We start from the raw sequence: 27,685 nt of genomic DNA on the forward strand, positions 1-27,685 counted from the left end.
TGGCTTAGTGGTTAAGCTCCCCTGGGTTCAATCCCCAGTACCAAAACAAAACAAAAAGAAAGTTGCTATACATAAAGTTGTAAAATATGACTTGAAGGCAGACGGTGCTAAGTATAATGATAATGATACCATTAAGGTTTATGATATACCTTATAAAAATAACATTAAAAAGGTATAAAAAAGAAGCAGAAAGGAGATAAAAATGGAACCACAGATACTCAATCCAAAAAAAGACAGGAAAAGAAGAACAAAGAACAGACAGAATAAAGGGAAAACAAATAACAAGATGGTAGACTGAAACCTAACCAAATCAATAATCATATGTGAATGGAATACATACCCACTTAAAAACAAAGATTGAAAGATTCAGATTGCAAAAATAAACAAAAATCTAGCTAAATACTCTTATTAAAAGCATACTTTAAGTATAAAGACACAACAGGTTAAAAATAAAGGGATGGGCAAAAAAGACATATCATCCTACCACTAATCAAAAGAAAGCCGGAATGCTCATTTCAGCAGCATTCCATATTAAAACTGGAATGATACAGAGAAGATTAGCATGGCCCCTGCGCAAGAATGACATGCAAATTCATGAAGCGTTCCACATTCTTAAACCCCAAATTTAAGTAAATAATAACAAACAATAAAAACAGAAATTTGGGGAAAACACATGCACACAAAGAGAAAGCTGGAGTGGCTATATCAATATCAGATAAAGTAGATTTTGGACCAAAACATATTATCAGAGATAAAGACCATTTCTATAATGATAAAGGGGTAAAAACATCAAGGTAATATAATAATCCAAAATGTCCACCAAACAACACAGCTTCAAAATACATGAAGCAAAAAATAGATAAATCCTCAATTAGAGATTTGAATACTCTTCTCAATAATTAACAAGTACACAGAAAATTGGTAATGATAAAGAAAACCTGAACAACATTATCAAATAATTATGTCTATTCAAGTCATGAACAGTCCACCAATTAACAGCAGATAATACCCACCCTCATCTCCTTTTTTTCCTAAGTACTCACAGAAATTTTACCAAGAAAGATCATGTTATAGACCATAATATAAGTCTCAACTTTAAAAAGATTCAAATAATACACTGGTGTATAATGGAATAAAATTAAAAGCCATAACCAAAAACTTCATCTGGAAATCTTCAAAGAATTTGGAAACTAAATAATACACTCCTCAATAACCCATGGAACAAAGAAGAAACCAGAAGGGAAACTATAAAATATTTTGAACTGAATGCAAATGAAAATACAACATACCAAAAATTGTGGGATTCTGCTGCAGCAATACATAAGGAATCAGATTTTTGGAAGTTATACTGAACTCCCTAAAATCAAAACACAAACTTATTTTAGATCCAGAAAAACATTTTAAAAATGTGTGTCTTATGGGTTAATTCAATAAATATATGGTGACAACTTAAGGGAGGCTCTATTCTGAGCCCTAAAAATAAAATAACTAATACAAATAAGACCCTCTACTCTTATATTGCATCAAAGGGTACAAATAATAAATACAAACACTAAGAAACTTGCAGATAATAACAAACTACATTAAGAAAATAAAACAGTAATTTAAAAGAGAAGTAGTCAGAGAAGTACTCTGTAAATACATATGAGCTGAAACCCGAATAAGGACAGCAGATCATGCAGATGTAAACCCAAAGAAACAGTATCATACAGAGATAAAGTATGAAGGTCCTAATGTGGGAGGCATATGTTCTAGATATCTGGAGAAAGTTAAGTGAAGGAGGTAATATAGGAGAAATATTAGTAAAGATATGCATGAAAAAGATAAGCACTCAAGCTGGAGTACAGGTAGCTGGGTAAGGACTGAGAGTCGGCTAGAAAGGTATAGGTGGGTCAAGACCTATACTGTCAACATGGCAGCCACCAACTGCATGTGACTCTTGAGTACTTAAACTTGGGCCAGTACACCTGAATAACCAGTTTTAATCTAATTTGAATTACTTTATATTTTTAGAACTATTTCAAGTACATTGGGAACTGTTTCAACTATGGGTTTTATAAAATCTAAATATAGATCAAATATTTCTAATTTGGTTTTCTATTATAGAACATTATAAGAGGAATAGCAAGCTAATCTTTTCAGCACAAAAAAAAACATAATTGTTGTTAATGTTCTGTCATTATCTGACTCTTTAATACTTATTAGCAATTTTTCCTGAGTTGTAGACAAATGAGATGTTAGGTAGATCTAGAAAACTGCAATATGTCTGAATGTTCTATAGGTATCTCAAACTCAAAATATCCAAAAACCCAGTTTATCATCTTTCCTATCCAATATATTCTTTCTCTTCTATTCTTTAAATGTTGGGAATTTAGATTTCCCACTTTAGAAAACTTGTTATCAATTTCCCCCTCAATATCCACTAATAATCATCTTTCCCATTTGCTTCTTAAGTATTTTTCAAATCCTTTATGTAGTATTCATTCCAACAAACCCTAATTATTAGTTTGTTACCAGAAGTCTTTGAACCAGGTAACACTGAACTTCAAATGTGACCTACAAAAATTTCCATGACATGCTCATGGCCTACCTTTCCCATTAATATTTATTGCCTTGGACTTAAGTGATTTGGCCATAAGAAACCACTTGTGGTTTATACAGGCAGTAAATTGTTTCACACATCATAGTTCATGTATTATGCCTACTCATAGCAGAAAAAGTAAACTTAAGTACACAGGTTCTACTGGTTTAAAAAACTAAGAATCAACAAAATGGGTCTATATTACTATCTACACCAGAGGTTCTTAGGAATAGAAACTCAATCTACCCATAAAATCTCCTTGGGCTTACAGGCTAAGAATGAGCATACTGCACATTGTTTCTTTAAACCATAACTTCTGGTTCCTAATTATTCTCAGTTAAGTACCTGTTCTTGAGCATCCTTCCCAAAAGAAGGGCTGGCAAAATTCTGCTTGATTTAGTTAGCATCCTTTGATCAGCCATCTGGAAGAAGTGAATTGCCAAGATAGGTCTAGGAAAAAAGGGTGAAGAAGCCATGTAGTTGACCTAAAGTAATTTGATGTCACCAAGAGCAAGGAGTGAAAATTGCAAGGTCAATTTTACTAAAGGAGATATTCTGGGCACAGGACAAAACAAAACACTGTTTTCTTACAAATCACAACTTGTAATTCAAACTGTGAATATAAGACAAGAAAAATGTAAGGTCCAATATCAGGCTTCAATATTCATAAAACATTCAGGAATCTACATACCAATGAGTATGCATATGAATTTTATTATGACACAGGTTCCACACATTAGATTTCAAGATCTCATCCCTACAAGCTCTCCTCTGAGGGATCAAGGGAAAAGAGACTTATCATTGTATCTATTCTTAAGAGGTGCTTAATAGGCATACTGAATTAAAATACAGCTTAGCTATTTTCTTATCTATTCTGATATTCTTTCTATTAAGATGCATATGATATTTCTCTGCTCCCAGAATGCCCCCAGCCTAGTTCTTTTTTACTGTTATTTTCCATATATTTTTTAATCTGACCTGTGTTCATCCTCTTGACTGACCAGCTTAAGGATTGAGCTGTATGTTTTCATCCATGTTCCTCTAACAGAAACAGTACCAACACTTATTAGCAATCCTAAGTCTACCATGTGACTAATAAATCTAGGCTTCTTGCTACTCAAAGAAGCTTGCCCAAGAACTGTTTGTTATCGATTTATGACAAGATAGAGTTTGACCCAGAATGTATGTAGAAAAGAACTTTTTCCTTTTGTGAGAGAGTTGTTCTTTGAAAAAGTGTCTAACAATTAGATAACGCTTAATGATACAATTTATACTCTTGCCCACTTTGATCCAAGGTGCGTAAAGACACTTTTATGAAGAAAAGCAAGATCCTGAAGAATGCATGGTTAAAACTAATAACTTTAGAGTCTTCATCATGAATGCAGATTCCCAAGTAAAATAGATTTAAAATAAAGGCATATGTTTTCACTGGTAAAAATAAAGACGCGAGGCACTTAAAAAACTTTTTTAAAAGTGAAGACACATTAAAAAAAAACCTAATAAATTTTTAATTAGGATGTGTTCTGTCTCTCTTTTTTTTTTTTAAACAGGACAAGTAACAGATTACATCAAACTACAGAACTTCTCAAATATCTAATTATTATACACATTCCCATCTGTCTTGCAGGGAGGAATCTTGGTCGGCTTAACAGTTTCAGGTAAAATAAGCTGCATAATAGCATATATTACAATAATAAATGTACAATGTTTACATGAAATATGTTTTAGAAGCAAGAAAAAGATGCATCTGCATCAAAAGGCGACCTGTTAGAATACCACAACTGTTTTTTGTTTTTTACATTCACTCTTGCAACAGGTTACAAGATGGGGTCACTAAGCTCAGATAAATCACTATGATGCACATAAAATACAGAAAGATTGGTTAATTTATATATTATATATATTTATATTTCACACATTAGCATCTGAGACATAAACTGAGAATTTAAAACTTATTCTCTTCAAATAACAAATTAATTTTTTATTCTTCATAAACATGGTGCCCACAAAAGCACATAGGTAAGGCACAATAGGATTTTCTGTTACAGAATAGTGTGCATCATGTTTACTTAACCAGAAAACGTGCATTATCTGTGCAAGTTCATGCTGCAAACCCAACACATACATAATAAAACAAAAAGAAAATTGAACTTTAAACAAAATCAAAATTGGTACAATTCCAGCTGTTTCACATATTCATCTGGACTGACAATGATATATCAACAGATTATTTTTAAAAAGCCAATTGTTACATTACAAATAAACCTTGCTTAGCAACTATTTTAATCTGAAATCATAACAGTAATAAAGCAACTTTATTAAAACAAATTAAATACTGAGGCACAAACCAATGGCCACTCTTGCATTTACTATATTGCAATCTTTCATGACCCAAAATTCCAAGTATAGTTTGTCTAATACATTTTGCTGCAACCATGTGCCCTGCTTTAAACTTGACATATAACAGGGTGCTATCATTTCATTAAATTATAAATAGATTGGGAAAAATACTTAATCCCAATAGTACTATGTCACAGCCCTATTAATTAACAATAAATACAGCTTTTCACAAAATATTTTTCTAATATCTGCCAATTGCTTCTTTATTGCTCACATAAATTTGAATCCATTACAACTGGTGTCAGAACTTTCACACAAAATCATACTCAGACATTTTTATATAAAATCTATAAAAGATATTTTAAACTTGTATCTAATACTTCCAGGTGTTTGGCTGTTTGATCTATGTGATAGTACAGCCATATGTATATATGTGTGTGTGTATACATACACACACACACACACACACACACAAATTAGATTACGAATAAAATAGAAAGCTTATTTTACTGCTTATGCAGACATCCTCACAAAACAAGACTACTTTCACCACCACCACCACCAGTATTTATACATATTTACAAAAGCCAGTTTAAGTACATGTACATCCACTTACACATATATGTAACCATTAAAACCAAATAAATTTTCCCATATTCCAGCTGTAGCAAATAAATCTCTTACAAGCAATAGAAACCTAAGGTTAAATTGGGAAATTAACAGTTTTACCACATTAGCTTGTAAGGAATTATGCAGGTGACTGTATACAAAAATTCACATTAGTTCACAAGAAATTATGGAAATACAAGAAGCCTCTTCACCATGCTTTTGTGTGGTTATCCAAACACTTCTTGGTGCAAAAATATAACCACCATATCTGAAAATGCTTAATAAAGTTCCTCATGCAAAACTTTAAATGCACTGGCTTAACTGAGCTCCTAAAACTGAATGAAACAATTATTCTACATACTCAGCATTGCTGCCTCACTGCTAAATCCCTTTGGAACCTTAAGATTTCTGGAACTTTCAAACAGAGCTGTACTCAGCAATAAAAATATTACATAAAAAAGCATTTAAAAAGGAAGACAGGAAGCCAAACAGGAATTTTCCTATTGTAAATAACAGTCCTAGGAGTGAAGAAAGTCCTTTCAGGAACCTCCTTGAGAATTGGCTATGCCAGTCCGAAGGCGAAGATGAGACATAGAGTTCATATGTTTATTTGATGGCTTCAAGGGAGTGTTGCAAGTAAGAGCTTGGGGAAAGCGATGGTGATATCTATCTAGTCGTAAATATTTTACTGTAACCAACTTCCCTGTTGCAAGATAAAAATAATATTTTAGATCTGTAAAAATGTCTTTAATATTGTTAGAAAAGTTAACTGTGGTAAAGTCATATGAACACAAAACACAAAATAATTTAAAATTATTACTTAAAAAATGGTAACCTAAAATACTTCAATTTAAAATCTCGTATAGTTTAATCATCTTTTCAAAATTTTTGTAATACACGAATTTCTTACCATCAAACCAAGAGCCATGTAATGCCTTAAAAGCCTTTCCAGCATATTCTGGAGACAGACATTTAACATATACACAACCCTATGATATTAAAAAACAAAAAAAGAAAGAAATGTTTTAGTTAAACAGCAACAAATCCAAAACATGAAATTCAATACTTGAAGCTACGTTACCTCACGTGAATTTTTGTCTACTGCAATGTGAACAATGCCATCATTGTCACTGCATTTTTCTAAAATTGCTTCTTGAATTGCCAGATGCCACTGATCCCCTATTTCCCTAAAAATTAGTAAAACCAAAAATTAACAACTATATTCCTACTCAACTGAAAATCTCATTATTTCAATCACAACAGTACATATGAGTCATTTTTATATTTAAAATCCCATGCACTTGCAAGTTGTTTCTTTTTTCTTTCTAATGTTAACTCATTAAAAGTGCAAAAGTTGAATATCATTTTCTTTATTTTTAATGACATTTTTGACTTCTTGAATTTAAGAAAAGTCTTAGTAAATACTATATTGAGCTTCTCTTTTCCAAAATAATGGAAGAGTGATACAGGACAAACATTTTACATAGCTACCTTATTATAATGAGAACTTTAAGATCTCTTGCTATAGTAATGCACTTTTGTCTTACTTGTGAGACAGAAGAAAAGTAACCTCACTTTAAATCATAAATCTTCATTTTAGGTAATGAAGTACAGGGCTGGCATTGACCTCCTCATTACTAAGGCATGAGGTCAGAGTTCCTACAGAGGTATTACCACACTGCTACTGTTTATATATATGCAAAACAGAGGATGCATATACATACATTCATGTATAGACTGACAGTACTTTCCAACATTTCCATTTTGCTGTCATCTATTTGAAATCTCATCAATAATTTTTTAAATAAATGAATTATTAGATTGGATCTGGAGTATTTTAATTGTAATGCAGATTCTACCATTAGAATTTTAAAAACAATTTAATCTGTCAAACTGTTGAACAACTAACCTCCAGAAAGCTAATTCTAAAAATTCTTGTGGCTTAATATGTAAAATATTATAAATTCTAAGGCAGCAACTTTTGACTCTGCTATTCTCTGGATGTGTTTATTGCTATAATTGTAGTAAAAAAAAGTTCTTCAAATATTACATTGCAAGGAAATGTAGGCCCTAAAGAAAGGAAGGTATATACAACTTTGTAGGAAATATTTTTATAATTGGACACTGGAAATTTTATTAAAGAGGCTCATATATGTATGTGTAAGTGTATAGATATAAACTAAACACACACACACACACACACACACACACACACATAAACCTACTGAAACAAAAAATGTTGTCAGTCGTCTATAAAATGAATTGTACATTTAATAAAGGATGTTGTTTGTTGTTGTGTGTCAAGGCTTCAAAATAATACAAAGATTTAGAAATGTTTTACAAATCTCTATACAACTATTTCCTGGTTAATCCTTTGCTGGGAATTTAACAAAAGAGAAAAGCATTAAAATTTCTATAGTTAGGAATTCAGAAGGAAACAGATTTTTCAATTATAGACACAGCATTATAAGAATGCCATGCAACTTTCGGCGGTGGCAAGACGAGGTCTGGCCTTGCGGAGGACGTTGGATTTAATCCTTAATCTCCAACCTTCTCAATAAAATGATTTGACACCAAAAAAAAAAAAAAAAAAAAGAATGCCATGCATTTTTTAGCCAAACATTGCCATTAAAATTACATGTAATCGTAATACTTACATAACTGGATCAAACATATTTCGAATCTTTAAACACGGTGTCAAACTATTTGGCGGTGAATTTCTTCTATCTAAATGAAATGCTATAAAAAATAAATTTGTTTTACTATTGGCCATTGTTTCATTTTGTTAAACATTTTCATCGTTTAATTCAAAAATATTCATTACATAGTTATACTATGAACCAGACCCATGTTAGATGTTACAGTGAATTAACAGAGTCCTTGCTGTCACAGAGTTTACAGTGCAGTGGGAAACATAGATGATAAACAGTGTCATCCAAGACATAACTGTGATACATCCTAAGACAATAGAGTACAAAAAGCTGTAAAAAATAAATAAATAAATAAATAACTTCACCTCATTTGGGAATATCAGATAAGATTTCCCCAAGGAATTGAAATTCATGTTGAGCACTAAAGAATAAATAAAAATTAACAGGGTAAAGATAAGTGTAAGGACATCTCAAGAAGAAAAGATAGCTTTTACACAGGCTTTGTGACAAGGAGCCTGATATATTCAAATAACCAAAGGCAGTTAATGTGGCAAAGTGGAAAAATTTAAAAGATAAACTTGGAGAGGTAGATGTCAGATTATTCAGGAACACCTAGGCCACACTCAAGTACTTCAACATTGACACAGAAATAATAGCCATTCAAGTGTCTTAAGCAGTGGAACAATAGGACAGCATCAATCCTTTAAAATTGTAATTTAAAAAAATAGTTTGTTATATGAGGAATCAATCAGGCAAATACAAAAACGAATACTAGGAGACCGGTTAAGAAGGCCATTGTTGCTAGGAAGGAGATGACAGTGATGTGGGTAAGACAGGCGAACAGTGCAGATGGAAAATAGATGGAATCAGGATATATTAGGGAACAGATATGACTTGCTAGTTAAAAGACTGAACAAAACGGGTTAGGGGGAGATTAAGAATGAGTCCCAGGTTTATAGCTGAAAACATGAGGAATGTTACTAATAACTAGACTAAAAATATTCAGTTCAATATTCACGTTCAATTTGTGGTTCCCATATCCTAAAAAATAAGATTAGTATAAACCTCAATACAATCTGAAAACCAGAACAGCAGACTTAGTCACAGCTGAGATTATTTAAGGAGTGAAGATAGAGGACTGGGGATATAGCTCAGCTGGTAGAGTGCTTGCCTCGAATGTACAAGACCCTGGGGGATTCAATTCTCAGCACTACCAAAAAAAAAAAAAAAAAGTTAAGATAGAATGAGAAGATGGTCTTTAAAAACTCCAATGTCTAAAAGTGTAGGAAATGAGAAAGATTGGGGGGGGGGTTGCAGAAGAGGTCTGATAAGAGGAAAAACTAAGGGGAGGTGGGGGATGGCATCTCCTAAGTTCAAAGATAAAAGTTTCAAGGAGTGCTCAATTGTCAAACACTGGTAAGAGACTGGGTAAAGTAAGTAATTCTTTGTTTTCAATTACTTAGGGCCCTTCTGCATGAATCTTTTAAAAAGGAACAGTTTGTTATTTTAATTTTGGGTAACACCAAAGCATCACTTTCATACCATGATTAAAGAAGCTTTTATTCAAGTATTTTGAAAGTGAAAATTAGAAAAAAAGGGGGGACTGGGTTTTCTTCCTGTAGTTTCAAAACAGGGTACTTACCTTTTCTAAGAATACTGTTTATCAAACATTGATAAATATGCTTTTGTAGAAAAAAGAATTTACAATTGTGAATTTGGCATTCACAATTTTCTTATATATAATTTTCTGCTTTACTGTATGCAAGAGGTTTGGGTATATAAGGCAGCCAGTCTTAAACAAAAAAAAACCTCCTGTATGCTTATGTGACTGTTTTTGAAACTAAGCAGACAATACGAAAACTATGAAAAGATATCTACAAAAAAATAGGTGGCAGGGGGAATATACAAGTAGAGATGTATTAACAAGAAAGAAGAGGGAGACAAGCAAAAACTAGAAGAAAGAATAGTTTAAAAGGTTATGTTTCCACTTATATACATAAAATATGTAAGGTATGTATGTTTATGTCATACTTATAAATTATGTGTCTTATTTACATAGAGAAATTAGATGAAAAGAAGGCAACTAGATCTATGATACTATATTGCTTGTTAAGTGAAAAGAGCAAGATCAAAGAAATGTTTGCCTTTATTACAGTAAAACAAATCATTTGTGTTTGCATTAGCAAGCAAAAAAATGTGTAAGGATACATAACAAGTTTTCATGCATCTTTGAATTGTATGGTTTCAACTTAAACACATATTGTAGTTTTGAAAAATTGTAAGAAAATCAATTTTATACTTTTTTGTTTAAAGTACATACCTTGACCTTGCCATACTTTAGAAGGTATCACTAATATTTTATCACAGGATGCAGAAGGCTGGATCCACCGCCAAACTAGAAAATCTGCACCACCTATTCTTCGTGTTTCCGTGCGAACTCTAGACTCATTAGCAGCAAGGAAGTCAACGGCTCTATCCCAGACTTTCTTCATTTTTTTTCTATTACATGAACGAAATGACAAATTTACAAATTTATCTTGGCTTGTCATCTTTTTGAAATATTAGTAATTGAAGTATGGCTATTATGAAGTCTGGCTGTTCTTATCACTACTCAGAGTTCGTTTAAAAGCAGATAGTAGGTGCCTGTACCCCACTTCAGATTTACTGAATTTCAGTCCAAAGAGGTGATAAATGAGCATGTAGTTTTTTTTCTTCTTCTTTTTTAATCTAAAACCTCCACTGGTGATTATAATGTGCTACTAGGTTACGAATGATGCTTTATATATAGCATCACCTTTTTATTTTCAAAAGTCATTTTTTTTAGTTTTTATTTTAAAAACTAAATTAATAATAAAATAGGTATTTTAAAATATTAGTAAAGCACCAGAGATTATTTCTGGGCTTTTTTTTCCTACAAATTTACTCCTTATTGGTTTTTAGTTATACATGACAGTAGAATCCATTTTGACATAATTATAAAAGCATGAAATATATCTTGTTGTAATTCAGACCCCAGTACCTCTCCTTACTCTTCCCTCCCCTCCCCGTTCCCTTCCCTCAATTGATCTTTCTGCCATTTACCCATAGCTATTTTTTAAATTAATTTCTTATGGATGTACACAATGGTGAGATTAACTATGGTTTGTACATATTTCTGTTTCTTAAATAAAATGAAATGAAAGGAGATAAGATGGAAAGTGACAACAAAGAATCAAAAATGTACAGGAATGACAAAAGTTTAGAAATCTAGTCATCTTACGTGTGACTGAAAATCAGGGGGATGACAAAAGAATTTAGAAAGAAAGAAGAGTATAAAATATTTGTAAAAAGTGTGCATAGTAAAATAGGTCTAGATAAGAAAGAGCCACAATTCTCAATATAATTTCCAAGACTACAGAAGATACCTATATTCTGATTTACTTCAACTCAAAATGCTTTGAACACACCTATCATGAGGCTGTATTAAGGAATCTCGCACATGAGGAATAGGCATGTAAGGTTGTAAATCCTTATTCTCCTGGCAAGCTTCATTATGACTTCGCAAAACATCTGAAAAAAATCAAACTTCAAAAATGAATCAATCACTTGACATTGTTATATTATCATATAATTGTTCTAGAAATAGTTAGGGGTTTTACAAATACTGTACCTATTATCTTTACCACCATATCATACATCTGCCTTGATTCCTCCTCCTCTTTTGTCCAGCGATATTTCATGTAACGCAGAACAACACAAACCATCACTACACCTGCAATATTTACATGTTTTTCAGTTTAACAATTGTGGTCAATGGCATTTAATTATATTAGATAGTCTCTACAATGATTATCTTAATTGTACTAATGAAAAAATGCAAAGAGCCTTTATGACAGAGGATTGAATTGGGCACATAATAAAAGTGCACAAAAAAAATTTAATATTAAACATTTTCCAGAGTTTTCTCTAGAAAATGTCTTCTATTACACTGATAACTAAACATTTAAATTCTATCTTTAAAAAAAAATGCAACTTTTTAAACATTTTCCAATTATAGCATTAAAGTACTTGAACAGTTTTATTAAAGCATTAAACATGCTAAATCTTACTTTAACTGAATTATTTGTAAAGGGCTAAGAAAAAGAAAAGGCAAGGAATAAAATCTCTTAAATTCCTATTACCAATCACAAAATATAATAACCTGAATATAAATTTTAAATCTCATAAACAATACTGTTTAAATGAAGAATAATTTCAATGAGCTTAATTTACAATATTTTATTTAAAAAGAAAAATTTTCTATTTTCTAAAGTAAATACACTTACTATTTTTGAAACATTCTTATGAAAAAGTTTTATCCCTACCTCTCTCTGTTACTGTTTTCTGAGCCCTCAGTCTGATATGACATTATAAAAAGCCCTCAACTTCATTTAGTGAACACTTCTGGATGTGATTTATATGACATCTATCACCAAAGTGACAAGTAAATTCTTGGCTCTGGCATTTAGTGAAATACAGACACACACAAAAATTCTAAACTGCAATATATCACTCTTCTTATCCTAACAACTTACCCAAGCATAACAACAATAACCTGTGTGTTACAGTAATAAAAGCACGTCGAAAACGACACCAGAAAGACATCTGTGGTCTTGTAGATTGTAAAAACTGCACATCAGTTATGTTTTTCAGTTCTTCCTCAGGGCTATAACCAACACACCTATTTAAAAATAATTAGAGTTGAGTTTAAGGTTAAAAAAAAAAAATCACTTCTTATACTATAAAACAAAGTGGAAATCAACTCCTCTACCTTATTCCAACATCTTTCCCATTTTCTAAAATCCACTGCAATGAGGTGTTAAATATATCTTCATATTCAGGACCTAAATCCTAACAAGAAAAAAGAGAAAATAGCTATTTTTAATAATCCACATTCATTTGACTCTGACTATAAGCTGTCTTATAAATAACACTCCATGTAACATTTTTAACTATATAACAAATATAACAAAAATGTATTATTCATTAAAGAAAATTTAAAAAAACAAAGAAATCATGATTTTCCCATTAATTCAATATAACTTGTTAATATTTTGCTATATTTTCTCCTTTTATATTTATAGACTTGGGAGTTCTTTTCATAGTTTTGTTTTTAAGTGTCATTGTGATCAGAATGACTTAATTTTTAATGAAACGCCATTTTCATATGAATAAACAGCAAACAGTTCAGATGTGGCTATTTTATTTTTACAACTGAATGCATTAAGCATATGAACTCAAAAAACCTGTGTAAACAATGGACTCAAGCTTCCAAGAGAAAAGAATTGAGAAAAACTTGCATGGATCACTGTGTCCTTAACAGGTTTTATAGAGTACTTGTGACCTTTCCAAGATGATTGGTGTGATATTAAAAATGTGACTTTTTGATATGGTATAATGAAATGTGACAACAACTGGAAGTCCTAACAACTCAGTATACCTATATTTTTCAAATAACCAGTGCTTGAAATTATATAATCATACATGGATAAAAGATTTATTCAAAGTACAAAGCACAAGCTGAGGTTGTAGATCAGTGGTAGTGTTTGACTAGCACATGTGAGGCATTGGGGTCAATCCTCAGTACCACATAAAAATACAATAAAGGTATCGTGCCCACCTACAACTAAATAAATAAATGTATATTTTTTAAAGTACAAAGCACTTCAAAAGATTTTATTGGGCACAGTACAAAATGTTCACTAATATGCTTGAGACTCCAAATTAAAATCACCTTTAAGAAACTACTTGTGAGGTTTGCTATACTACCAAAGAATATTTATAATTATCTGAAAAGACACATTTTTCCCTGTTTTAACTCCATACTGATTAAGGCTGGATTTTCTTGATATACTTCAACAAAATAGCAACACAACAGACTGAATGCAAAAGCAGAAGAGAATCCAGCTGCCTTTTATTAAGCTAGACATTAAAAAGATTTGCAAAATGTAAAACAATACCACTATTCTCATTAAACTAAATTTTTGAAAATAGAATTATTTTTCATAAAATTATGTCTCACAAAATTATGTCAACATTTAACAGGATCATTATTTTTATTCTAAGTGAATAAAATGATTTCATTTTTAATTCTAACATAACTATATGTATATATATATATATATCTAACATATTATAATAAATGTATAAAATATATATTTGTAAACATTTATCCACAAATGTAAATGTAAACACACACACACACATAAATAGCCACTTAAGACTTCAGTAATTATGGAAAGTCCAAAAGTTTAAGATCTGCTATGTATGGGTATTTTTTAAATCAAAATATTGAAACTGGCATCACATATGCACTATTTTTCTACTTGCGTTTTCCATGGAACCAAGTATTATGTCAATATCAGTACACATGGAAAAACCCTAGGTTTTTCTACTCCATGGTATGATTACTCGAGACATAAATCAACTCCTTATTAATGAACATTAAGAGTATATTCTTTAAAAAAATTTTTTTGCATTCTTGGGTATAGAAACCAGGACTTCCTGCACACTAGGCAATGTTCTACCACTGAGCTAAGTACCAGCCTGAATTTTAAATATATATATATATATCAAATAGTACTGTTACAAAAATCCCTGAAACATTTTTCACTCAACAAATATGTATTAAGGGCTCACTATCTGTCAGGTACCATATCAAGAACTGGAAGTACAACACTAGGCAAGACCGTCAAAATTTCCTGTGCTTGTGAAGTAGTCTTCTAGAAAGTATATCGTATTAGATATGACATGAGTCCCCTAAAAGCTTATGTGTGAAACAATGCAAGAACCTTCAGATGTGAAATGATTACATTATGAGAGTTCTGGGCTACATTATCCACTGATACGGATTAACTGGGCGGTAACTGTAGGCAGGTAGGATGTGGTTGAAATAAGTAAAAGGGGGAAGTAGCCTTTAGGGTTTATATTTTATCTCCAGTGAGCAGAGCTCTCTCTCTGCTTCCTGTTCCTCCTCATACTTAGCTTATTAAAATCATAGGAGTTGTTAATTAATGAGTTTATTATAATAGCCGGTATATTTGTAAACTTCAAGTTACAAAACACAAGGGGTAGGGGCTGGGGATATAGCTCAGCTGGTAGAGTGCTTGTCTCCAATGCACAAGGCCCTGGGTTTAACCCCCAGCACCACAAAAAGAAAAAGAAAAATACAAGGGGTAAATAAGAAAAGAGTACTGTTATTTTCCCCCACTTCCTGTTTTCTTTTCCCTATACTCGATATCCCCATCATCTGGAATATAATGGAACCATGGTATGTTACATATTCTTACAAAACAATTGACAAATTATTTAAAAACTTTAAAGAGTCAAAGGAGTGTTTAGGTCTTAACTATGTTATTTCTACAAATATTCTATATAGAGTTCTACAGCACTATAAAATAGAATTGCTTGATAAAACTTGAGGTTTTTTTCCCTTGCTTATGCTAACTAAATACTTCATGCTACTATTGTAACATACATAGTATCTGATACTTGGATTTTAAGAACTTAAATTGTTTTATTATTCACTTTATGTGGTCACTTTAAAAAGCTATAATACAGCAAAGTATGCCAACTACTTTTTTTCTGTAAATGGTTAGAAAAGAAGACATTTAAGTTTTGTTGATAAAAACATGCCTCTTTGTAAAGCAACCATTATTTCTTTTTCTTTTTTGGTGCTGGGAACTAAAAACCAGGGTGCTCTATCAATGAGCTAAATCCCGGGTCCTTTTAATTTTTATTTTCAGAGAGGGTATCTGTAAGCTGCTGAGGGCTGGCCTCAAACTTTCAATCCTCCAGAGTTGCTGGAATTACAGGTGCGTGCCACCACATCCAGCTATAAAGCAACCTTTAAAAATGTAAAGCCAGGGGCTGGGGTTGTGACTCAGCAGTAGAGTGCTCTCACCTAGCATGTGTGAGGCCCTGGGTTGGATTCTCAGCACCACATAAAAGTAAATTAATATAAAATAGGTATTGTGTCCAACTACAAAAAAAAAAAAAGTAAAGCCAGCCAGGTACCGTGGCACACACCCATAATCCCAGTGGCTTGAGAGGCTGAGACAGGAGGATTGCAAATTCAAAGCCAGCCTCAGTAAAAGCAAAACACAAGCAACTCAGTAAGACACTATTCCTAAACAAAATACAAAATAGGGCTGGGTATGTGGCTCAGTGGTTAAGTGCCCCCAAGTCCAATTCCCAGTACCTCGCCTCCAAAGAACAGTAAAGCCACAGCTCACAAGCCATACAAAAATAGGATGATTTTGGTCCATGGACCGTAATTTGTCAACCTCTGAAATACATTCCAGCATCAGAAAGCAAATATCTTCCAAAAGCTGATAACAAAAATAAGAAAACAAAGTTTCTTTTATTTACTATTATTTACTTATGAGTAATAACTCAGTCAACATACTGTTTGCTGCTTCATATAAATTTAGAGTATGTTCTCCCAAGTCTTAAATCTATTTATTTTATTACATTATGCACGTACATACACATATACCCATCCAGGATCCCCACTTCCAATGTACCTTATTTTCAAAATAACTGGTGAGCTGAGTGCAGTGGCACACACTAGTAATCTCAGAAACTCAGGAAGCTGAGGCAGGAGGATTGCAAGTTCAAAGCCAACCTCAGCAATTTAGTGAGGCCCTAAGCAACTAAATGAGATCTTGTCTCAAAATTTAAAAAGGGCTTGGGATGTAGCTCAGTGTAAAGTACCCCTGGATCCAATCCCCAGTATTAAAAAAAGGAGTGAGGGATGGGGCAGTGTATTCTAAAAAATTGTTGTCAGATGCTTCAAGCTTTTATTATACAGTTTCAAAGTACAAAAAATAATACTACTTTATATAAAAGACTCAGCTCATTAAATGAAGCAATGTAACTTTAGTAAGAAGGAAAAAGGAACTGCCACAGACAGTAGTACTACAAGAAATAAAAACTTAATGTGGCTAGGCATGGTATGTGCATGCCTATAATCCCAGCAAGGAGGATAACAAATTCAAGACCAATCTCAGCAATCTCAGAGCCTATCTCAAAATAAAAAATAAAAGGGCCAGGGACTTTAGCTTGGTGGCAAAGCACCCCTAGGTTCAAGCCCCAATATCCGCCTTCCCTGCAAAAAAAGCCTCATGAGATAAGTTGCATGAGTAAGTTACAAAGTAAAAATAGTTCTATGGCTTTCCAATTAGTGAACATTCTGGTTATTTCTGAGATTATGTATACTACCTATTGGATACCATCCTTTAAACTATAAAACACAATACTGAATATGAATACTGATGATTCAAGGGGAACTTGATCTTTCACCTCCAGGAATAAGAGAAAAACCATTGTCTTTAGAATAGAAAAAGCCTGGGATTAGATCCTCACTGTCTCCATTATAGACTATGTATAACATTAAGTAGGGACAAGAGAAATATGCCATTTTTATATGTGAACTTACTTTGATTTCTACCTCTTTAGATCATTCACAATTCTTTTTTTTCATTTTCTTTATTTGTTGTTCAAAACATTACAAAGCTCATGATATATCATCTTTCATAACCCAATTGAGTCAAATGTATGAAAGATGATACATTCACAATTCTTAACAGCATCAAGTCCCTTGTCCATTCAATAGTTGGAGCTAGGGGTTATATACCAAATCTGTCTAAGAGGCAGAATAGTAAAAGAGAAGAGCAAATGCTTTGGGGTTCTATTCCCAGTTCAATTACATACTAGCTACATATTTTAGTTAATGAACCCCTCTAAGCTTTAGTTTCTTCATAAACTAGGTCTGATATTATCCATTGTTAAATTACATAGGGAGTACCAAAATAACTTACACTTGATAAGTTATATTATGAAATTTCCCCCAATCCTAGTACTCAGAATACACAATTTTATTAACTGTGATTCGCATCCCAAGCTAGTCCCTAAAATCTTGGTCTATTAGCATATTTGTAACACTTGGTATATTTGCAACTATCATTGTGTCAAAGGATAACCAGGTTTTGAAAATAATAAAGGGACTTTACTATTATTCATTATACCATTCTACAGAAAAGTTAACATAACCAACATGTTGTTTCATGAAAGTATAATGCTATGTATTTCCTAAATGTTCCACCAGAGGGACCTCTCAACTTCTCATAAATAAAAGCTTTCAATATCAAAAATGATGAAAATAAAGCTCAAGAAAAGAACCAGGGGACTTAGAAATGAGTATTTAAATTATTTAATTATAAGTTGACTTAAGTGTCCTTTGAGGGACATAACAAGATAAATAAAAGGATCAAATTCAAGAAAACAAAAATATTTTATTGAGGCTTTTCACTAATTTTACTCCATCAAATATTTATAATACATACTGTGTTTAAAATGCACTAGAAGCTGGGGAAAAACTAGCTTAAAACAATGTGTACAATTCCTGTTCTACACATTCTCCAGTTTATTTACTCCTAAATCCACAAACTTAACTGCATTGCATGTGAAACCACACTATAAATATATGAAGGTCTCTTTCTATAAGCAGAAAGCCTACTATATACATATTATCATTGTTTGATACAAACTTTCTAGGGAGTCTCTTCCATATTTATGACAGAACTTGGATAAAATAAACAATCTGGGCTAGATTGTGCTAAAACAACCATTGGAAATAATTTGAACATATATTAAAAGCATTTTTAAAAAGCTCTAGACAGAGTACTTTCATAATACTGAAAAATGACAAACCAAACAATACAATCACATATTATCCAATGAGAAAAGTTTTCAAAAAACTGTTCAATGACAGATGGAAATGTACTTAATAATTTTAAGGGGAAATAAATATTTATACTGTAAAATACTTAAATATTAATTAAAAAAATATTTTAAAAGACTGTAGAAAAATGGGCCAAAATACTATCAGTGCTTATCCTTAATGAATTTGAAACCTATTTTTTTCTTTTATTTTCCATGTGAATTATAATAAGAAGCAATAATTAATTTTACTTTGGAAAATGTAAGCATTATTTTTAATGTACTTATATATTTATCTAGACTTTGTCCACAAAAATCCTAATTATTGTTTCTTTTTTTGTAAGGGAAGAGGAGAGTCTAAAACTACACCTATGGTAATGACAAGCCATAACAAGTTTTTATAACATTTGAAAACCTGAAAATTAGACTCCAAAAGGCAAATGTTAACAAAAGAACACATACATAAATCTGGATGTAGTTAAGTGTGGTGACACGTGCCTGAAATCCCAACAATATGGGAGACTGAGGTAGGAGAATTCAAGGCCAAGTTCAAGGCCAGCCTGAAAATAAAAGGTCTGAAGATGTAGTTCAATGTCAGAACAATTGCCTAGATTGTGCAAGACCCTGGATTCAATCCCCAGTATTACAGAAATAAATAGATAAACAGATAAACAAATAAAAAAATCTAATGCAGAAGAATGTTAACATTTTACATAAAATGACTTCATTTAACCAAGACATGGAATTAAATTAGTACAGAATCTTTTGTAAAATATGAAAAATTCTACAGAATTGAAAAATATAGGGCTGGGGATGTGGCTCAAGTGGTAGCGTGCTCGCCTAGCATGCGTGGAGCACTGGGTTCGATTCTCAATACCACATAAAAACAAAATAAAGATATTGTGTCCACCTAAAACTAAAAAATAAATTTTTAAAAAAAGAAAATATAAAAAAGCAAAATCCAGTGTAAAACATAAAATAATCCCAGGAAAAAGAGATGAAAACATCTTCAGGAATGCATTTCATTAATTTCTTTTTTTTACTGATTTTTTTTTTTTTTTTTTTTTTTTTTTACTGTTTCCAACATAGTTCATCCATAGGTGCTTCCAATAAATTCTTTGCTATAAGACTTTAGTAGAACTAATCTCTTATACCCTATGCTTCTCTGGGTCTCTGTCCCTTCTTTTTACTTTTTCTTACTGTTGACTCAAAGCTGCAATCAAGTGGTTTGAGAAGAAAAAGAGAGGAGGTTAATAAACCTTACATACCAACCCTGCCTCTTCGTTCCTCAGTTGTAGACTGACTACTAGCCAGGCACTATCCTGTTCCAAAGCCTATCCTATTTTTTTGACTCCTTCAAACATACTACTTTGTTTTTAAGAATCTTGGATTTCTTCTAAATCATCAATGAATCTTGCTCCAGGAATTTATAACCAACCAAAACATATATCTATGCCATTGCCTATGAACATGAACTGAATAAAAAAGTAGGAAGGATTGGATTGGATCAGATCTTCCTACTACTAGAAGTAAAAACACTTTCAATTATTTAATAAGGAACATTTTGCTTGCTTTGAATTTCTACATGATATACCCTTCTTCCTAAAATATTTTCTTCTATGTTCCCTTAGGCCTCCTCAATCCAATCCCCTCAATGAAACTAGGAGTTGGTTTAAAACCAACAAGAGTAACAAACACTTAACTACTCTAAAAAAATAAAAATAAATATACACACAAAAAAATTTTATATATACGTATATATATTTTTTTCATTTCTAACTCTTAGGGTTTGAATATGAGGTTTCCACCAAAAGCTTTTGCAGAAACGTTAATAGAAATGTTCAAAGGTAAAATGATTATAGAGTATGAGAGCTGTAACCTAATCAGTTCATCTTCACTTGAATGGGCTAACTGGTTCATAAGTATAAGCGAGTGAGGTGTGGCTGGAGGATGTGGATCACTGGGGGCATGCCCTGGAAGGGTTGATCTTCCCTGAAGCACTTTCCTTTCTCTTGGTGCTTTCTAGCTGTCATGAGCAAACAGCTCTCCTCTGTCACTTCATGATGCTGTACCTTGCTTTGGGCCCAGAGCAACGAAATCCACGAACCATCAACTGAACCTCTGAAACTGTGAGTCCAAAATAAACTTTTCTTCCATATCATTCTTGCCAGATATAAAGGTAACTAAGACACTAATTTTTATGACTTAATTAATGAAGAATTCATCATAATCCTACTCAAATTTTCCCCTAAAATTGAAGAGAACAGAACACCCTCAAACTCAATTTATGAGGCCAGCATTACTTCAGCATGAAAATTAGACAAAGTAAATACAAGAAAACCATATACTAATATCCTTGATTAATATAGACTCAAATATCTTCAACAAAATAGGAGAAAGCTGAATTCAACAGCACATTAAAAGACTCATACACCATGACCCAAGGATGGTTCAACATACGAATATTAATAGATGTGATTGCACATTAACAGATGATTAAAACAAATCATTATTTGCTTCTAACCCTAATTTATTATAAATTATATACATGTATTATTACCATAATGTACCTCATAAAGATGTACAAATATTACATCTTTAAAAAAGATCTTAAAAATCTTCTCTTTAAAAAAAGAAATACAATTATTTCAACAGATATAGGAAAAATGCTTAACAAAATTCAACATGATTTCATGGTTAAAAAAAACAAATGAAAAACTAGGAATAGAAGGAACACATTACAGGTCATATATGCAAAGTCCTCAGCTACATCATACTCAATATATGCCCACTCTTGTCACTTCTAATCAGCACACTACCAGAAATGCTAGCTAAAGTAATAGGCAAGAAAAAGAAAAAAAGCATCCAAATCAGAAAGATAGAAATAAATTTCTCCTCATAGATGACATAATCTTATACACAGAAAACACTACAGATTTCATGAAAAATCCTATTAAAATAAATGAATTTAGCAAACTTCCAGGATATATACAACAATCTCAAAAGGATACTTTAAAAAAATTAATTTATAATACCATCAAAAAGAATAAGATACTCAGGAATATAATCTTAACCTACGATGTGAAAGACCTGTACCCTGAAAACTACAAAACACTGCTGAAAGAAATTAAAGAAATATGAGAACGCCATGTACTAGAAGACTTAACAGTGACACAATTTATATATCCCCCAAAGCTATACCAATACAGTATAAACTCTAATAAAATCCCAATATCAAAAATGGCAGAAATAGAAAAAAAATCCTAAAATTTATATGGAATCATAAAAGACCCTACACAACCAAAACAATCTTAAGAATGAGGAAGCTGAAGACTTCACATTTCCTGTCTTCATAACTTATGATAAAATGATAGTAATCAAAACATATGTATGGTAACTGGCATATGGACCAAAGAAACAGAATAGCCCACATATAAAACCACTTATATGTAATGAAATAATATTTAATAAGAGTGTCAAGACAAAGGATACAGGACACATTCTATTCAATCTATGGTACTAAGAAAACTATTTCCACACGCAAAAAGAAGGATATTTGGTTGTGGCTCAGTGGTAGAGTACTAGCCTAGCACATGTGAAGCACTGGGTTCTATCCTTAGCACCTCATTAAAAAAAATAAATAAATAAAAATTTAAAAAGAATGATATTGGACCTTTATCCTATATAGCAAAATCAACTCTAAATAGATTAAAGACTTAAACATAAGACCTGAAACTCCTAGAAGAAAACATAAAGAAGAAGCTTTGTGATGCTGATATAAAGCAAAGATTTCTTAATTATGACCCAAATGCATAGGCAACAAAATAGAAGTAGACAATCTAAAATACCTATCGGCAACAAAGGAAACAAAGAACAGAGTGAAACAGAATCTCTACGATGGAGGAAAATTTTGGTAAATCATATACCTAAAAAGAGGTTAATAAAGTATGCAAGGAACTCTAACAACTCAATAATAAAATATAAATAAATAATATTAAGGGCTTGAATAGCATTTTCCCAAAGACATACAAATGCCAACAGACAGTATAGTGTATGTATATACAAATATATATGGTACATAGAAATGGTATATGAAAAAGTACTCAAAATCACCAATCATCAGGGAAATGCAAATCAAAACCACAATGAGCTGGGGAGGGGCTGGGGATGTGGCTCAAGAGGTAGCATGCTCGCCTGGCATGCGTGCGGCCCGGATTCGATCCTCAGCACCACATACAAAGATGTTGTGTCCACCAAAAACTAAAAAATAAATATTAAAATTCTCTCTCTCTCTTTAAAAAAAAAAAATGAGCTGGGGATGTAGCTCAATGGTAGAGCATCTGCAAGACCCAGGGTTCAATCTCCAGCAGTGCAAAACTCAAAACAAAACAAAACGAAAATAGATGTGAAGAAACTGGAACCTTTGAACACTTTTGTGAAACTGCAAATTCATTACAGCCATTATGGAAAACAGTATGTAGGTTCCTCAAAAAATTAAAAACAGAACTACTATAGGACCTAACAAACTTCTGAGTTATTTAACCAAAAGAATTTGAAGCAGGAACTTGAAGAGGTATTTGCACTCCAAGGTTCACTACAGTGTAATATTCACAATAGACCAGAGACAGTCAAAATAGACCAGAGGCAGAAACAATTTAAAAGTCCATCAACAGATGAATGGCTAAACAAAATGGGTATACACAGACAATGAGAAACTATTCAGTATTTAAAAAAAGAAATAGTGTCATATGCTATAATATGGACAAACCTTGAGGATATGTTAAAAGAATAACCCTGCTATTGGATGACAAACAGTGCAGGATTCTATTTACATAAGGTATCTAAAGTCAAGCTGACTGATGTAAGCAAAAGGTAGAATGGTTGTTGCAGGGGTAGAGGGTAGGGTGTTGGTGGAGAGAAAAATGAGAAGCTGCTGTCCAACAGACATAAGATTTTAGTCATGCAAAATGAAAACGTTCTAGAGATTTCATGTACAACAATGTGCATATAGTTAACAATACTGTGCTGTATACTTAAAAATGTTAATTGAGTAGATTTCATGTTATGTATTTTACTACAATATTTAAAAAGGGGAGGGATATGGGAGAAATATTTGCATGACATAACTTGTTCACATGCCAGTCACCTTCTTAGGATCAAAGTTCCCATTTGCAAGTACTTATATCTTTATGGAATTATCTATTTGGAACTGAACTGATAAGAAGCTTTCCAATATTGTTTTCAAATTCCACTTTCCCCTTTTTGAAGTCAGAATGACATTTGTCCACCTTTAACCTTCTAGTACCTTTCATTTCATCTAGGATTTTCAAAGATTATTTATAGTAGTTTAGAAAATTCATCTGCAATTTCTCTTGGAATCCTGAGGTGAAACTGATCTAGGGCAGATTTGAAATAATTGGTATATACTTACTTACTTGCTTGCTTCCTTACATGTTACTCACCTGTCTCAACTTCCCTCTTACCAATTTTCTTTCTTTTTTATTGATGCCACCCAGGCTGGTCTCAAACTCCTAGATGCCAAGTGATTCTCCTGAATTAGCCTCCCAAGTAGCTAGAACTAAACTAGCATGCCTGCCTCTAACTGATGTTTGTTATACCCTTTCCAAATTAATGTACATTCTCGAAGACTGAGTGTTTTAAAACAAAAAATATTGAGCAATTCCAATTTCTCTTATTTACTCATATGAAACAAGAAGCACAGGCTTTTAAAGGTACCACTGAAGTAGTCAAATTCATAATCCTTTGATATCAGTAGAAATGATTTACATAAGTTTTAAGAAAACATATATTAAAATTCTAATGTCACTACTTACCTTTAAGTATGCAACTGCCTCTTGGACAGAAAGTGTTCTTTGACTAGAACTCCCACATTCGTGATCTCCTAAAAAGATTAGCATATTGTTAATTTGTAATCAGTATATTATTAAACAGAACTAAAATTTAAAAAATTTTTATAAATATACAATTATAGGTTATATTACTATAATCAGTAAAGAAAGATTAACTATAATTTATATTCTTTTTAAAAATTTCAATAGCTAAATAGTTACCCTTATGTAAATCACAATCTTTAAATGCACTTCAGTCTAGATAGGAATACATCTTCCTCTTATATTCCCAACTAAACTATAAGTCTGTATAGAAACCATGTCACCTTGATGGGTTTCATAGATCTTCACACAAAAGTGGCCCTCTACAGTTTTGTGTTATTCCTAAAGGGGAAAATTTCACCAAATTCACTGCTAAGTTACTAGTTTACACCTTTATTCTTAAAGCTAATAATTCCAGAATTCAAATAAGTTTAAATTTATTATTGTACTAAAACATGACCTTTTTCAGAGGATAGCTATGTCTATCTCTAGCAAGGGGAACGCATACCTGGAAAACTGCGATGACACAAATCAACAGGGAAATTTGGTAGAAGTTTGGTTTCTAAAGAAGAAGATTTGGTTTCTAAAGGGGTATGTTACAAAGTTTGGAAAACTGTTTTTCTTTTCTTGTGACCATTTTTAAGAAGAGAATTTAAAGCTTTTTTCTTTATGCTATTATATATGGTTATTAAATTATCCTCTATATTCAACTTAAATTTAAGTTTTTCCTGCCATATTACTTTCAGTAGTTTTTTTTTCAATTAGCATAAAATTCCAATTAAAGACTTAAAGACAATGGCATTTGACAAAATACAATACCCCTTCATATTCAAAACATCAGAAAAAGTAGGGATAGTAGAAACATACTTCAACATTGTAAAAGCTAGCTATCTTAAGACTAAGTCCAACATCATTCTAAATGGAGAAAAACTGAAAGAATTCCCTCCAAAAACTGGAACAGACAAGGATGCCCAGTATCGCCACTTTTATTCAACATAGACCTGAAAACTCTAGCCAGAGCAATTAGATTAAAGAAATTAAAGAGATATGAATAGGAAAAGAAGAACTCAAAACTATTACTATTTGCCTACAATATGATTCTATATTTAGAAGATCTAAAAATCTCCACCAGAAAACTTCTAAAACTAATAAATAAATTCAGCAAAGTAGCAGGATATAAAATCAACGCCCATAAATCAAACACATTCCTATACATTAGTGATGAATCCACTGAAAGAGAAATTAGGAAAACTAGACCAATCACAATCTCAAAAAACAAAATACTTGGGAATCAATCTAACAAAAGAGGTAAAAGAACTCTACAATGAAAACTATAGAACACTGAAGACCTTAGACAATGGCATGATCTTCCATGCTCTTGAATAAGCAGAATTAACACAATCAAAATGGCCATATGACCAAAAGCATTCTGCACTGCATAATGCAATTCCTATAAGATCCCAATGACATTCTTCACAGAACTAGAAAAAGCAATCATGAAATTTATTTGGAAAAATAAGAGACCCAGAATAGCCAAGCAATCCTTAGCAAGACTAGTGAAGCAGAAGACATCGCAATACCAGACTTTAAACTATACTATGGAGCCATGGTAACAAAAACAGCATGGTATTGTCACCAAAATAGACACACAGACCAATGGTAGAAACAGAATAGAAAACACAAGAGATAAACCCACATAAATACAGTTATCTCATACTAGACAAAGACACCCAAAACATTCATTGGAGAAAAGATAGTCTCTTCAATAAACGGTGCTGAGAAAACTAGAAACCTATATGTAACAAATGAAATTAAACCTTTATCTCTCACCATGCACAAAACTCCACTCAAAGTCAACTGAAGACTTAGGCACTAAAACAGAGATCCTGCGCCTAATAGATGAAAAACTAGGGTAGGCCCAAATCTTCACCATGTTGGTTTAGGAACTGCCTTCTTTAACAAGACTCCTAAAACACAAGATGTAAAGTCAAGAATCAAAAATGGGATGGAATCAAACTAAAAAGCTTCTTTTCAGCAAAGGAAACAATCAAGATGTGAACAGAGAGCCTACAAGAATGGGAGACAATCTTTACCACATGCACCTCAGATACAGAACTAATCTCCAGGATATAAAGAACTCAAAGAGACTTACACACACACACACACACACACACACACATCCCAATCAATAAGTGGGCTAAGGAACTGAACAGACTCTTCACAGAAGAAATACAACTGATCAACAAACATGAAAAATGTTCATCATCTCTAGCAATTAAAGAAATGCAAATCAAAACTAATGAGATTTCATCTCACTCCAGTCAGAATGGCAATTATCAAGAATATCATAACCCACTTGAATCTAGAGTATGAAATATGATATGTCAAGAGCTTTGTAATGTTTTGAACAACCAATAAAAAAAAAAGAATATAAGCAACAATAAATTTTGGCAAGGATGTGGGGAAAAAGGTACACTCATACGTTGTTGGTGGGACTGCAAATTGGTACAACCATTATGGAAAGCTATATGGAGATTCCCCACAAAACTTGGAATGGAACCACCATTTGATCCGGCTATCCCACTCCTCAGTTGTATACCCAAAAGACTTAAAATCAGCATACTACAGTGAAGCAGCCACATCCTTGTTTCTAATAGCTCAATTCACAACAGCCAAACTATGAAACCAACCTAGATGCCCTTCAACAGATGAATGGATAAAGAAAATGTGGAGACACACACACACACACACACACACACACACACACACAATGGAATATTATTCAGCCTTAAAGAAGAATGAAATTATGGCATTTGCAGGTAAATAGATGGAGCTATAGTATATCATGCTAAGTGAAATAAGCCAATCTCCAA

The 27,685-nt window shown here is 32.3% G+C and overlaps 1 protein-coding gene and 1 non-coding gene across 2 annotated transcripts in view; one reads left to right on the plus strand and one right to left on the minus strand.

Annotated features, from left to right (window-relative positions):
• The first annotated feature begins 505 nt into the window (after positions 1-505).
• Positions 506-614, plus strand: LOC113181256 (U6 spliceosomal RNA). The gene has a single exon (XR_003300577.1). It is a non-coding gene; the product is annotated as a U6 spliceosomal RNA (small nuclear RNA).
• Positions 615-4,107: 3,493 nt separating this feature from the next.
• The window catches only part of Lemd3 (LEM domain containing 3), a 67,880-nt gene continuing 44,302 nt past the window's right edge, over positions 4,108-27,685 (minus strand). Inside the window, exons 4-13 of the mRNA XM_026386676.2 lie at positions 24,756-24,823; positions 12,971-13,050; positions 12,735-12,880; positions 11,831-11,932; positions 11,628-11,730; positions 10,502-10,680; positions 8,188-8,269; positions 6,612-6,717; positions 6,441-6,519; positions 4,108-6,233 (exon numbers count right to left, since the gene is read on the minus strand). Coding sequence (XP_026242461.1) covers positions 6,070-6,233; positions 6,441-6,519; positions 6,612-6,717; positions 8,188-8,269; positions 10,502-10,680; positions 11,628-11,730; positions 11,831-11,932; positions 12,735-12,880; positions 12,971-13,050; positions 24,756-24,823 — 1,109 coding nt within the window. The 3' untranslated portion in view covers positions 4,108-6,069. The remainder of the gene's footprint in view (positions 6,234-6,440; positions 6,520-6,611; positions 6,718-8,187; positions 8,270-10,501; positions 10,681-11,627; positions 11,731-11,830; positions 11,933-12,734; positions 12,881-12,970; positions 13,051-24,755; positions 24,824-27,685) is intronic.

Source organism: Urocitellus parryii, chromosome 5, assembly GCF_045843805.1.
Source record: "Urocitellus parryii isolate mUroPar1 chromosome 5, mUroPar1.hap1, whole genome shotgun sequence".
In the NCBI taxonomy this organism is placed as follows: Eukaryota; Metazoa; Chordata; class Mammalia; order Rodentia; family Sciuridae; genus Urocitellus; species Urocitellus parryii.